This window comes from Globicephala melas, chromosome 12 (genome assembly GCF_963455315.2).
Source record: "Globicephala melas chromosome 12, mGloMel1.2, whole genome shotgun sequence".
NCBI lineage: Eukaryota > Metazoa > Chordata > Mammalia > Artiodactyla > Delphinidae > Globicephala > Globicephala melas.
In genome coordinates, this window is record NC_083325.1 from 71,307,804 (window position 1) to 71,323,278 (window position 15,475).

General features: G+C 36.2%; 1 protein-coding gene across 7 annotated transcripts in view; it reads right to left on the reverse strand.

The window, feature by feature from the left end:
- NCOA1 (nuclear receptor coactivator 1) overlaps window positions 1-15,475 on the reverse strand; it is a 261,841-nt gene that overhangs the window by 87,162 nt on the left and 159,204 nt on the right. For all 7 annotated transcript variants that reach the window (XM_060309246.1, XM_030858266.2, XM_060309244.1 and 4 more), the window contains 2 exons: window positions 13,585-13,751; window positions 7,899-7,996 (listed from right to left, as the gene is read on the reverse strand). In XM_060309246.1, coding sequence (XP_060165229.1) covers window positions 7,899-7,996; window positions 13,585-13,751 — 265 coding nt within the window. The remainder of the gene's footprint in view (window positions 1-7,898; window positions 7,997-13,584; window positions 13,752-15,475) is intronic.

Below are 15,475 nucleotides of genomic sequence, written 5' to 3' on the forward strand. Positions count from 1 at the left end.
CACCTGACCTCAGTGCCAAGCTGGGAAGTTATTCTAGTAGCCGGCCTCTGGAATATGCAGCTGGTCAGCCTTACAGGGAGTACAGAACTTTCACCAGGTCTCTGTTTGGTCTCGGTTACATGGACTCATCGTTTCCTCTGAGAAGTCTGGGGCATCATATTTCTTTTGAGCTTCTCCAGAAAAGGTTGGCTTGGAAAACAGGTTAACAGAGGCTGCCCCACAGTTGCAGAGAGGTCCTGCTGACCTTCTCCTGAGATAAAGACAGCCTGTCCTGTGCTAGAAATGCGTATTTTTTTAATTATAAATGAAATATAACTTAAACTTTTTTATGTATGAAAATTAAGTAGATAGTATAAGATCTGCCAAAATCCCACCCCCAAGAGATTGGTAACATTTCAAGGAATCCTTTGAGACTATTCCTATGAATATCTTTAAACATCTTTAATTTCTAAAAGTTTGTCTGATTAATATAACCTGCTAATACTTGTTCTTATCCTACAAGTTTCCCTCATATGTTGTGCATATAATTAACTTCCAAGTGTGCTCCTAGGAAGGAATCTTCCTGTTTCTCCAAGTCCTGACAGCTGGGCTGACATTGAGCTATACACAGGAGATGATAACAAATGCCACTCCATTCTGTACAGCATCATCAGTTGGAGGGGTTTTTCTCTCTGCCCAGGATATCAGTCTTTGAAGAGGACCACTTTGGGTCTCAATGCAGGGTTCACACTGGCCAGGGCTTCTCACAGGGCCTCGCTTTAAATGACTACACAAGCTTCACTAAGTAACACCTAAGTGTCAGTCACTGGACAAAGTTCTGGGAATAAAGCACATATTCTCAACAATTTTATAGCCTCTGACGGGAAAAAAACAAGTACGTGTAGTCACATTATAGTACAATGGAGGAATTCATAAAGGTTAGGCACAGAGTGAAGCACCCAAACGGGCAAAGGGTTGACTGTTGTCGGGAAGGTTTCCTGGGAGGAGGCCACATGACACCTCAGCTGAGGCTTGAAGGACACAGCAGTAACTCGGGTGGGCAAGGGGTGGAAAGAACATTCAAAACAGAGGAAACAGCTCAGAGGTTTAAAAAAAGAAAGAAGAAATCACCTTGTACTTACTTGTCATATTTGTGTTATATTTAACAATAAAAAGTTTTTTTGAAAAAGCTTCAAGGAAAAGCCAAAAAAAAAAAAAAAGAAAGAAAGAAAAAATGGCCATGGGGATCATCTTGAAGGCAATGTTTTTAAGCAGGAGACTGACATGATCTGCTTTAACAAAGACCCTTCTGGCAGTGGGTGTGGCATGTGGACTGGAAGCAAGCAGACAAACTGCGATGCCACTGTGATGCTCCAGTTCAAGCGCGAGCCCGGATCAAGGCAATGGCAGTGCAAGTGACAGAAGAGGCAGAAGAAACAGATGTGGTGATCTCTAACAGCTGTGGGAACAAGCGCTTGGGTGATCCTTCACTAATGACTTTAGGGTTCTGGTAGATGAGTGCCTTTCCCTAACAAAGGGAATTCGATGGGGAAAAAAAAATCTAGTTCTTAATTTTTTGACTTTTCTTCTTTTTTCAAACAGGAGATAAAGGGATCGATTATAAATTTAGTTTTAGAAATGTTATATTTGAAATGACTGAGGAACTTTCTGGTAGAGGTGTTCAAAAGGCAGCAGGATATGATGAAAGGGAAGCTGTGAAAAGAGATATGGGCCAAAGACAGACATTTTTGACTTACAGGTACATACAGTATCATTTAGTTTTTGTTTGTTTTAACTACAATCATCTTTTCCCCTTCCACAGAATATGTGATTTCCTTTGAGGAGTTACTTCTCCATTTAATAAAGTCTTGTGGGATTCTTAATCAGGCCATTGGGAAACTTCCTCCCTAAATGTGAGCCTTGAGAATTACAAAAAGAATGAACATGGCTGGAACACATTCATTCTGGCAGCCGGGCACTGTCCAGATGGGTCTTTTGAAGAGACCATTCGTACAGTTTCTGCTTTCTAGCCTCCATAAGATGCCTTGGTTTCACCTTATTTCTAAGCACAGTTCTGTGGTATCCAAATAGCATCCCAATAAATTCACATTTGCTTAACTTAGTCATAATTGGTATCTGTTGCTTCAAATCAGAAAACCCTAATTGGTATTTTACATACACACACACACACACACACACACACACACACGAACACATCATATAGACAGAGACATAGATGTTGATAAAACTGTCCAGGAAATGTGCACAGAATAAAAAACAAAAGGAAAAGAGCCAAGGCCAGAACCTTGGGGGATGCTAACATTTAAAAGGCAGGTAAAGAAAGAGAAATCTGAGAAGAAGGCTAAAGAGCAGCCAGAGAGGCAAGGAGATAGTTTTATAAAAGAGGCTCATGAGGAGTTTTAAGGAAGACGGAAGTGGGTGGTCAACAGTGTCAAAGAGCCACAAAGCAATGTAAGGAATGGTATAATACAAGGTTAGGAGGCCTGAACGCACATGCAAGGTATAGGGAGACTTCTGTGACTAACGCAGAATTTTCTTGTGGAGCGATAGGAAATAAGCAGCGTTAAGAGTCAGATAATGCAGAGCTCTGAACAGGAGGTAGAGGAACTTAGACAGCAAAGAACACTGGAGAATGAGGAGCTTTAAAAAAAAAAAAAAGCCTATAAATTCTAATACCACTCTCTCTTTTGTTTTTTGTTTTTGTCTTTTTTTGGCCACACCGTACGGCATGTGGGATCTTAGTTCCCTGACCAGGGATCAAACCTGCGCCCCGTGCACTGGAAGTGCAGTGTCTCAACCACTGGACTGCCAAGGAAGTCCCACCACTCTCTCTTTAAGCGTAGGAAATTACCTCCAATACCTTTATTCTTAACTCGTGCTACCTTTTTATGTTTAAGAAAAAGGAGGGGGGCAATATATTGAAAATTGTATGGTGAGAATTTCTCACAATATCATGGCTATTTGGTCACCTTCTAGATGTGCAGATCTTCTACCTGAGCAGGCCCCTCTAGACTGATGACAAACAGAACTTTCTGCAATGATGGAAATGTTCTTCTGTGTTGTCCGATACAGTAGCTACTAACCACATGTGGGTATGGAGCATTTTAAACGTGGCTGGTGAGAATTTTTCTCACCAGACATTCAGCAAAAATGTCTGAATTCTTCATTGTATTTAACTTTGAATAGCCATGTGTAACTATCTTACTGAACAGTGCAGCTCTAGACTGCAGCCTGGATAAGTCAATGAACAATCTCGTGGTGGCTTTTCTACCACTTCTTCTCTTAGCCGCCCTGGATTAGATTCCGTAAAGTTTAAGGCAATGAGGCAGGATTGGGAGATACAGAAGAAGGGTGAGGAAAGGTTGTCGATAAAGGTAACTTGGAAGTCTATAAATGTAATTCTATTTTACAGTCTCAGTTTCACATCTGTATAGCTCATAAATAAAAATATTATTAGCTCCTTGAAGTCAAGAACCTAAATACATTTCTATTCTGAGTTTTTGGAACTTCTAATTTGATGTGTTTTTTCATATTTGAAAATGCTTGCCTAATGACATGTAATTCATGTATAATGTTGTGTTACAGTTTTCCTTTGATTCATAGTGGTTTTCAGGGTAATAATTTCATCATCTAAAAAAAATGCTTTCTTCTTATAGCAGTTTTGAATGGATGTTTTCCTGTCGTTTTCTGTTCATTTTAAAGTGTTATAGATTTTTCTTACACAGAAATAACAAATGTCTATGTAAATTAAAGCAGTAGTAGTATTCTCTGGCTCCAGTTGTGCTGTTTCCAGTTTGTGGATAATCTATTTGCTCTCCTAATTGATCTCTGTGGTTTCTGAAGAACCTGTGGTAAAACTGGGATTTAAATGACTACCACTTCTCTACAGGAACTCCACAAATCTCAAGGACCTCTATACCTTATACTTTTTCAGTATCTCAAATGGCATTATATGCAGAAAATACATTTCATAAATATTTAATGAACTGACAGGAGATATAAAGTTCTTAGGCCAGTTTTAAACTTAGGGACACTGAAAACGCAGACAGAACCTCAACAGAAAAACTAGAAGATATGAAGAGACTAGTCTACTGATATCCTGCAGAGTAGAGGAGATAAGCAATAAGTGCTAGGATGGGTCAGGTCTCATCCTAGGATGGGTCAGGTCTCATCCTAGGATGGGAAGTAGTGGGATGCGGACAGGAACCAAGGCCGGGGAAGAGATGGGATAGCGGGAAATGAGCCTAAAGTACTTTTCTTTCTTTAACTTATTTTCCTCTAATGGCTTATATTAAAAAATTTAAAATATAGCAAAGTTGAAATAATTTTGTAGTGAACATCTGTATATCCACCACACAGATTCTACCATTAACATTTTTACTATACTTATTATAACACTATTTCCAAAAGGCAGTCATGTGTCATGCAATCTATTTAAGGGGTTGTGAAAAGAATAAAAACATCAGAGTCCATCACATGTGGTGGCTTTCCCCTCTCCCAGTTATATGTTATACACTCACCCAAAGAGTAGTTTCTATCCAGCTTCAATGGCCAATGTTTTTTTATATTTACAACACTATAAAATATGTGCTCATTCCCCTAATAAAAATCATTAAAACCAACAGCCTAAAGTAACAAAGCGCTTGTATAACTTGGAGGGGAAAAAGAAATTTAGGTTTTGAGGGGGAACTTGCTAACAGGAGAGTCAAAAATATTTAGCAGCCTGTTAAAAGTACAGGAATAGCGTTCGGAAAGAGGTTAAAGCAAGAAGTACATATTTGAGAGTCATCTCTAAAGAGATAAAAGACGAAGCAAATGATATTACTTGGGCTAAAAAAACCAAGCACTAAATTTTGAGAATGTTCTCACATTAGCGGTGTCGGTAGAGGGAATTATGGTTCATACAAAAACAGAAGAATAGTTAGGGTAATAGGAAAAAATGTATAAAGGAGTTAGAAAATCAAGAGACCTATACAAGTTTGAGTGTTAGGAAGACTTCACCAGAAAGAAGGGCCTTGAGGTAGGACAGGAAAGGAGAATTTATTTAATTTTATAGATATTTATTTTTAAATATGTGTATGATTTAAATACACATATTTATATTTAAGTATATGCACATACATAATAAACATACATATATAAAAAAATAAAATTAGGCCTAGAGATGGAAAAGTCTAATTTGTGGGGAATGAGTGTGTATATATACACACATATATGTGTTTTTAAACATTCATGTATGAAAAAGGAGTACTTAAGGTGATGAGCCTGCTCGGAAACAAAATATCTGTTTTGAGAACAGAGGGAGGAAAGATTAGATAGGAAAAAAGGGGTGAAAATTACACAGTAATTACAAAGTAATTCAAGATTAAAAATTCTTCATTTTAAAAAGTTCTCTTATAATGTCTACATAAATAGTTTTAAAATTTTGGTCAGGAAAACACCTACTGTAATAAACTGAGGCATCCCTTACTCAAAAGTGAAATTCTACAGTAGAAATTAGCACTACCTAGCTAAATAGTTCTAAAAGTTTTATTTTTCCCAACTAGTCCTAACTATAATAAAGAAGTAGCAAAGCCAGACAGTTCTCTTCAGTTTTCCATCCAACCATTAGAATGCCTTTATCAAAATTTCTTTTTCTTTTTTAACATCTTTATTGGAGTATAATTGCTTTACAATGGTGTGCTAGTTTCTGCTTTATAACAAAGTGAATCAGCTACCTATATACATATATCCCCATATCTCCCCCATCTTGCGTCTCCCTCCCATCCTCCCTATCTAGGTGGTCACAGAGCACCAAGCTGATCTCCCTGTGCTATGCAGCTGCTTCCCACTAGCTATCTATTTTACATTTGGTAGTGTACATATGTCCATGACACTCTCTCACTTTGTCACAGCTTATCCTTCCCCATCCCCGTTTCCTCAAGTCCATTCTCCATGTCTGAGTCTTTAGTCCTGTCCTGCCCCTAGGTTCTTCAGAAAAATTTTTTTTTTATAGATTCCATATATATGTGTTAGCATACGGTATTTGTTTTTCTCTTTCTGACTTACTTCACTCTGTATGACAGACGCTAGGTCCATCCACCTCACTACAAATAACTCAATTTCGTTTCGTTTTATGACTGAGTAATATTCCACTGTACATATGTGCCACATCTTCTTTATCCATTCATCTGTCAATGGACACTTAGGTTGCTTCCATGTCCTGGCTATTGTAAATAGAGCTGCAATGAACAGTGTGGTACATGACTCTTTCTGAATTCTGGTTTTCTCAGGGTATATGCCCAGTACTGGGATTGCTGGGTTGTATGGTAGTTCTATTTGTAGTTTTTTAAGGAAACTCCATACTGTTCTTCACAGTGGCTGTATCAATTTACATTCCCACCAACAGTGCAAGAGGGTTCCCTTTTCTCCACACCCTCTCCAGCATTTACTGTTTGTAGACTTTTTGATGATGGCCATTCTGACTGGTGTGAGGTGATACCTCATTGTAGTTTTGATTTGCATTTCTCTAATATTAGTGATGTTGAGCATCCCTTCATGTGTTTGTTGGCAATCTGTATATCTTCTTTTGAGAAATGTCTATTTAGGTCTTCTGCCCATTTTTGGATGGGGTTGTTTGTTTTTTTGATATTGAACTGCATGAGCTACTTGTAAATTTTGGAAATTAATCCTTTGTCAGTTGCTTCATTTGCAAATATTCTCTCCCATTCTGAGGGCTGTCTTTTCGTCTTGTTTATGTTTTCTTTTGCTGTGCAAAAGCTTTTAAGTTTCATTAGGTCCCATTTGTTTATTTTTGTTTTTATTTCCCTTTCTGTAGCAGGTGGGTCAAAAGAGATCTTGCTGCAATATATGTCAAAGAGTGTTCTGTCTATGTTTTCCTCTAAGAGTTTTATAGTGTCTGGCCTTACATTTAGGTCTTTAATCCATTTTGAGTTTATTTTTGTGTATGGTATTAGGGAGTGTTCTAATTTCATTCTTTTACATGGAGCTGTCCAGTTTTCCCAGCACCACTTATTGAAGAGGCTGTCTTTTCTCCACTGTATATTCTTGCCTCCTTTATCAAAGGTAAGGTGACCATATGTGCATGGGTTTATCTCTGGGCTTCCTATCCTGTTCCATTGATATATATTTCTGTTCTTGTGCCAGTACCCTACTGTCTTGATTACTGTAGCTTTGTAGTATAGTCTGAAGTCTGGGAGCCTGATTCCTCCAGCTCTGTTTTTCTTTCTCAAGATTGCTTTGGCTATTCGGGGTCTTTTATGCTTCCATACAAATCGTAAAATTTTTTGTTCTAGTTCTGTGAAAAATGTCATTGGTAGTTTGATAGGGATTGCACTGAATCTGTAGATTGCTTTGGGTAGTATAGTCATTTTCACAATGTTGAATCTCCCAATCCAAGAACATGGTATATCTCTCCATCTGTTTGTATTATCTAAAATTTCTTTCATCAGTATCTTATAGTTTTCTGCATACAGGTCTTTTGTCTCCTTAGGTAGGTTCATTCCTAGGTATTTTATTCATTTTGTTGCAGTGGTAAATGGGAGTGTTTCCTTAATTTCTCTTTCAGATTTTTCATGATTAGTTTATAGGAATGCAAGAGATTTCTTTGCATTAATTTTGTATCCTGCTACTTTACCAAATTTATCGATTAGCTCTAGTAGTTTTTTGGTAGCATCTTTATGAAAATTTCTCATGTTCATTATTCACATTTAATTTTGAAATAGTAACAATGGTCAATATAGTTTCTAAAATAAAATAATTATTAAAAGTTCCTTAACACTTTACTTTGTTTTATAATTTATTAATTGGATGTTAAAACCTAAAAGAAGATAAAGAAAAAAACCAAATTGGCTCGAAAAAAGATTCTGATCACTTTCTGAGTCAATGAGAACAGCTACCTCCAAAAGAAGAGGTCCCAAGGATTCCTTTTCGATCACTCCTTGACTACTCGACGAGATGTCTGACTTCTGTACTTCATCATCAGTTGTTGATTTCTCTGTAACAAAGCAGCAAAAAGTCACACATCCAAAAAGAGCCCATTTCCATAATGGCAAGTTTATTAAGACATGAATTTACCTAATTTCAGATTCAAAAAATATTTATTCATTATGTAGGCACTTTCACATTTAATCTTAATTATACTCATTTTGTGGATGATGAAATTGAGGTTCACAAAGGTTAAATAATGTGTCCCAAATGATATAACTAATAAATGGCAGCAGGAGGATTTGAATTCTGACCTACCAAATCCAGTGTTCCAACAAATGGAAAAAATGGTGTAAAAATATACAGCCTTTTAAAAAAAAGTCTACACCAAATATTTTAAAGAAATAAGTAAATTGTAAAAGAATAATTATTTCCTCCATCTTTCTCCTTTCCTGATTTGATCAATTGCCACTTAAGAGAGAGTGAAGGTACGATTCTGTGAGCCTGCGTGAAATAGCTAACTTTTCACCTTCATGTCATGATGATCTGATTGATAAAACTGCAACTGTTAAATGATTTAGAATTCTTTTGTGTGGTGATGTTGAAAAGTCCATTCATCATCTTAAAGCAGCAGCATACTTATATAAAAGTTTCCAATCTGTCAGACTAATTAGCTCACCAAAAAGCAAATACAGTATTACTGAATATAGAGATTCATTTTTTTCACTTTAAAATATGAAATATTTCAAATATTCCAAAAAATACAGAAAGTGGCATAGCATACAGTCACACAGCCACCATTCATTTTTCACAGATGTTAACATTATTTGCTTCAGGTCTTTCCTTTTTAAATAAATAAAATGCTACAAATAGAGCTACAGCTCTACCACTATTCCTCCTCTGTCCGTTTTCAGAAGTAACCAGTGTTCTGAGGTCAGCATAAACATTTCTAAGCATGTTTTTATACTTCAACTACATATGCATGATTTTTACAAATATATTATTGTTTTGTGTTTTAATGTTTACATAAAAATATATAGACTTTTTCAACTTTTTCCACTCAACATTATGTTTGAGATTTAACTATACTGATACATATAAATTTCATACGCTCATTTGAACTGCTGTATAGTATATGAATAACCCACAGTTGATTTCCTAGTCCCCTATTGGTAGACCTTTTGACTTCTTACAATGCTGTAATAAACTATTTTCAGTATTTCCTCTTTTGCACATTTGTGACAGTTTCTTTAGGGTAAATATTAGAAGTGAAATTGCTGGATCACAGGGTCTGTGTATTTTCAACATTACTAAGTTTGACAAATTACTATCTATGTACCACCAGTAACATACAAGGGTTATTGTTTTTCTGTATGCTGACACTTGATATCATCACAGCTTTTAATTTTTGCGAACCTAATGGGTGTAAAATGTTATCTCATATAGTGTTTATAATAATAGCTTTACTGAGCTACAATTCACACAGCATACCATTCATGGATTTAAAACATACAATTCAGTGGTTTTTAGTGTATTCACAGAGTTGTGCAGCCACCATCACAATAAATTTTAGAACAATTTCATCAACCCCAAAAGAAACCCCATACCCTTTAGCAGTCATTCCTCATTTTCCCAACACTCCCAAGCCCAAGGCAACCACCAATCTACTTTCTGTCTCTATAGATTTGCCTATTTTTGACATTTTATATAAATGGAATTATATAATATGTGGTCCTTTGTGACTGGCTTCTTTTGCTTAGTGTAATGTTTTGAAGATTCATCTATGTTGAAGCATTTATCAGTACTTCACTATTTTTTATTGCTAAATAATATTCCAGTGTGTAGGTATACCTCATTTTATTTACCCATTGATCAGCTGATATACTGTTTGCTTCCACTTATTGGCTATTTATGAATAATGCTGTTATGAACATTTGTGTACAAGTTTTCATTTCTCTTGGGTATATACCTGCAAGTGGACTTGCTGGGCCACATGATAACTTTATCTTTAATATTCTGAGAAACTACTGGGCTGTTTTCCAAAGTGGATGCAGAATTTTACACTCTCACCAGCACTGTATGAGGGTTTCAGTTTCTCCCATCCTTACTAACACTTGTTACTGTCTGTCTTTTTGACTGTAGCCACCCTAGCAAGTGTAAAGTGGTCTCTCATTGTGGTTTTGATTTGTATTTTTCTGATGGCTAATAATATTGAGTATGTTTTTCATGTGTTTATTGGTCATTTGTGTATTTTCTTTAGAGAAATGTCTACCCAGAGCCTTTGCCCATTAATTAACTGGGTTATTTATTTTTTAATTATTATGGTATAGGAGTTTCTCATTTAGTTCTAAGATGTACTTCCTTCATCATTTCATGTGTTTCTAACATTAAGACAGGTTTTGTTTCTTAAACAGTTCCAAAATACATAAACCATCAAGTCCAAGTACATTAAGTAACTATGCATGATAAGCACAACAAACAAAATTTTAGGCAAAACCCAAGGCAGGAGTGGCTATATGACTGGCCTAAGGCATGTGAACAGATGAGACATGCAAGGACAGAGTCTTGTCCTTAAAGGGACAGAAGCATGCCTTCCTGTTTTCTTCTTTCCCTTTCCTGTCATCAGGAACACGTACAGGTGAGCCATGTTTGACCACATGGGTAAGGGCAATACCCTAGGAATGGCACAGGAAAACAGATGGAAGGAATCTGAGCCTCTGACACATGCCTAGACTACCTTGTTAAAGCCACTGTATTTTGGGTCTCTTGCTACAGTAGCCTTGTCTGTATCCTAACTAATACATTCCGTATTTCTCAACAACATGCTTATTTGCTATATCCTGACTGTGCCCATGTTAGACATAATCTATTAACATGCCATCATAAAAGGTAAGAATTTAACTTACTTACATCAACCATCTAGACACACATACATATCCCCTCTTCCCATACTCCCAGTAGAGTTACAATAATTTTTAGAGCAGTCAGTATTTAGTATCTATGTTACTATGGCCATATAAATATAGTCCACAAATGAGTCAAGGTATGTGCTATAATTTACAATTCTCATATTTCATGTTTTAGTTTTTCTGTGAAGTTTGATTCATCTCTAAACTCTCCTCCAGACTAAAAAATTCCTCTCAATTTGGTCAGTCATCATATACTCTATGTGTTCCATTTTTTTCCCCATAGAAATATTCCTCCTAGAGTTCTCTATCCACCTGCTACAGTTGGGACTGGCTACTTCTTTACTCTGCTGCTCAACTGTAACCCTGGGTCTCCTTCTACCTTTCTTTTGTTAAGATTCCATGGTTTCCCTGGGCTAAGATCCTATGCCTTTCTTTCTTGGTTTACTACCTTGGTCTTGACAGATATTTCTGGAAAAAAGTACACAGGAGATAACATTCTTGAGGCTTCAGATGTCTGAAAATGTCTTTATTTTGCACTCATATTTCATTTGGATGAACACAGAATTCTAGGTCCAGGATACTCATTTTCAGTGTTCCTATTTGGAAATCCGCACCCTCCTGAAAGTAATCTAGTATGTGTCTGTTTTTTCCTCTCTCTTGTTTTTTCTTTCTGGTATCTAGAAATTGTGCATTGGTGTGAGGTTTTTTTCTTTCTTTTTTATTCATTGTGCTGTGCACTACATGTGTGCTTTCCATCTGGAAACCCATATCCCCTAATTCTGAGAACTTTTTGGTTTTTGTTTCTTTGCATTATTTCTTATAATTTTGGTCTGGTTTTTTTTTTTTTTCTGGGACTAATGATGTGTTATACCTCCTGAACTAATCCTATACATTTCTATCTTTCTCTTGTTTTCCTTTGCTTGTCTTTTTTATTTTACTTTCTATGGGATTTCTTCAAATTATCTTTCAACGCTATATCTTTTTATTCAACAAATATTCATTGAAAGTCTACTATGTACCCAGGAACTGCTACAGGTATTAAGGATACAATGGTGAACAAAGAAAAATCCTTGCCCTCATGAAGCTCTAGTGGGGGTAGGCAGGCAATAAACAAATAAAATGTGTAATATGTTAGATGTAAAAAATACTGTGGGGAAAATAAATCAAGGAAGATGTAGAGAGGTGTGTGTGTGTGTGTGTGTGTGTGTGTGTGTGTGTGTGTGTGTGTGTGTGTGTGTGTGTGTGTGTGTGTGTGTATATTAGATAGGTTAGTGAGGGACAAGTTCATTGAGAAAAAATATTTGAACCAACACATAAAAGGGATGCAGGAGTGAGCCTTGTGTATATCCAGGGAAGAGAATTCCAGACAGAGAGAACAGCAAGTGCAAATACCTGAGGCATAGTGTTCCTGGAATGCTTGGGGCAGAGAGTATGAGAAGATAAGGTAATACGGTAAAGTTTTTTTCAGCTATCCTGATTTTAAGTTCCAATGTTTCGTTTTATAGCATCTTATTCTTGTTTCATAGATGAAATATCCTCCTTTTTGTCTCTGAGGGACTGTTTGATGGCTTTACATTTTCTTTTGCTCCCTGCATTGTCTCTGCTTCCTCTGAGTTCCCTTTATTCTGTTCCTTTGCTTGATTTATTCTCTTTTATAAAAAGACTTTCTTCAAATATCTGGATTTTTATTCATATTAAAGAGTGAGGTACTAAAATCCTGACTGGCAGATGTGTGAAGTGTGGGGACAGAGCAAGGAGCTGATTTTTTCACTTGGGGGATCAATTCCAACTGTCAGTGTCTGTGTGTCTTTCCCTTTGGACTGCTCAATTGCCCCAGAGGAATCCTCCCATTTTCAGCTGAGGGAGTATGAGCCAGGCTGTCAGAGTTTCCAGATTGAGTAAGGAAGGTACCATACAGCCTCTTGTTGGCTATCCCCTCTGCAGACCTACAATACCAGTTTTTCCTGTCTGCTAAATCAGTTGTCACTAGACTATCTACTCCTAAAATCTTAAAAGCCTATCACCTCAACCATTTAAAACATACTATTTGTTCATAGTCTTTTTACATTGCTGCTATTAATCTGAAGTTCTTTGGGGTCTATTCCTTCTGTTTGTTATTTGTGTTCTTACTCACTGTGGATTATTTCCTCCTATGTTATATAAGTTTATAGCACAAAATCTCCCTCAGAAGCACTTTTTCTTTGGGAACCTGACAGGGCGAGGTGTGGTTATGTTCCTTCAAAGTGCTTTGCCTTTGTTTCTGGTAGGCAACCCAGGAGTTGTGTGGTGTTGGGTCCCCAGTAAATATGAATAGTATAAATATGAACCATAAAAATAAATCAGGGTTTTCTCAGAGAAGGCTGTTTCCCCCACCCAGAGCCCAGGCAGAGACAAACTTATAACTCAGATGGAGGGACTTTCCTACCTCTGAGTTGCTGTCTTTCAACCCTATGCCAGAGCCTCAGGTCTGATACCACAACTTGTATCTCCTGACTTAATCCCCTATGATACTGGGTCTCATAACCTTTCAAGGCAACCAGTTCTCAAGATAACTTAATAAGCCACTTTGTTGTAAAAGAAGGGTCTCAGATTCACATTCTAAAATAAATAGCATCTAAACAAAAATGTTCCTTTAATAAGATTACAAAATTGAATGCAATTTCTTAATGAAAAAAAATAAAATCACATATTGTAAATGTCTTAATAACAAAGCACACAGTTACAGGGGTTTTTTTGTTCATTTTTTTACCTTGTTCCATTCTCTTCATTAGCTGTATCTGATCGACTGTCTTCTTCAATATCTTGCATTTGTCTGGTTTTACACTCAAGCTGTCAATGTCACTGATGTTGGCAGACAATAACTCGGCTAGCTCTTCTAAATATTTATTTTCTTGCTCCCTGCGCCTCTTTTCAGTGCTGTTACACAAAGGAAATCCAGTTACTGTACTTTCTACCACCATATTTCCTTCTCTGATCATGTATTTAATATTTATATATTTACAGAGATTCCTGTTTTTATCCAGAATATAAAACCAGATTTAGAAAACAATTTAAAATTGTATCTAAAAAACAAATATTACAAAATACCAAGGTGCAGAAAACAATTCTAGCTAAAAAGCATAAAGAGAATGACTGCCATCACAGACATATTCCCTCAGTGACGTATATACATTGAATATTTCAAATGAATACTAGATATCAAAAAGAAGCAGACAGTACATATACTAGTTGCATTTGAAATTATTGGATGTTCCAAATAATAATTCCTTAAAATAGAAACTTTGAATTTTCAAATAAGTTTGTTGTAAATTAAGCAGGCATACTACACCAGAGTTCAAATAAATTATAATTAGAAATCTGATAAAGTCTTGATTCTTATAATGTACTTAAAATTATAACCCCACACCCATCAGATTGGCAAAACGTTGAAGTGTGGAGACAAGAAAAAAGGAACTCTCAATGCTTATCATTTAAAGAACAATGTGATAATTACCCAGTTAACATAAAAATGTACACAGATCCTAAAGAAACTCTTACGTATAAAACAGGAGGTGTGTACGAGGATGTTCATGTTCACTGTAGTGCTGGCTGCAAGAATGAAAATTTGTAACAAAATGGCTGTTTACCCATAGGGAATGTCTATCTGTAGGGAAACAGATTTCTCAAATACGGTATATTCGTGTAATACAATATTTATCAAAAGTTAACAGAACTGAACAAATCTAGTTATCTTTATGTCTAAAGATCCATGCTGAAAAGTATACTGTAGAAAAATACACATAGTATTATGTAATATATAAATTTAATAAACATTCTCTATTGTTCACAGATACTTATATATGCATAATCATTAAAAACAGATTGAAAGAATTAGAGACAGATCAATTTTGTCATTAATCATCTTACTACTTTTATTTAAACAAAACTGCAAATACGTGGTTTATATGTGGTGGGTATACATCGTTTCCTAGTCTCTATTCTTTTATAGGTTAAAAAATTTTCCCCAAATAAAAATTTAAAGTAAAATACAATAGTTTTATCTATTTATTCTTATATTAAGAAGGACTGACATATATAGAAATAGACAAGAACATTAACTCTGACAACACAAACTGAATTGCATCTTGATATCAGCATTCCTCCTAGCTTCTGGACACTTACCTATGATTATGAGTACTTAGGTTATCATCGCTCAGTAACAGTTTTCTGAACTGATTAAGAGAAGTAGTCACTTTTCTTTCCCCAACCTGAAGCCCTGGCACTCTCCTGTAAAAATTCTTTCTTTGTCCCCCCATGAGAAAAAGCATGTAATCCAATGACAGAAGAGTCTTCTGCCGTTTTATGCGCTACATCAATGATTATCAGCTGGGGGCCATATTGCTTTCCCTGTCCCCAGGGATATTTGACAATGTCTGGAGCCATTTTTGGTTATCACAACTGGTAGGACATTTTGGTTATCATAACTGATATAAAGATGCTATTTGGCATCTAGTGTGTAGAAGCCAGGGATCCTACCAAACATCCTACAATATACAGGATAGCTTCCCACAGCACAGTATTATCTTGCCCACAATGTCAACAGTGTGGAGGCTGAGAAACCTTGCTCCAGATCCTTGAAGGTGAATGGAATAAAATCCCGA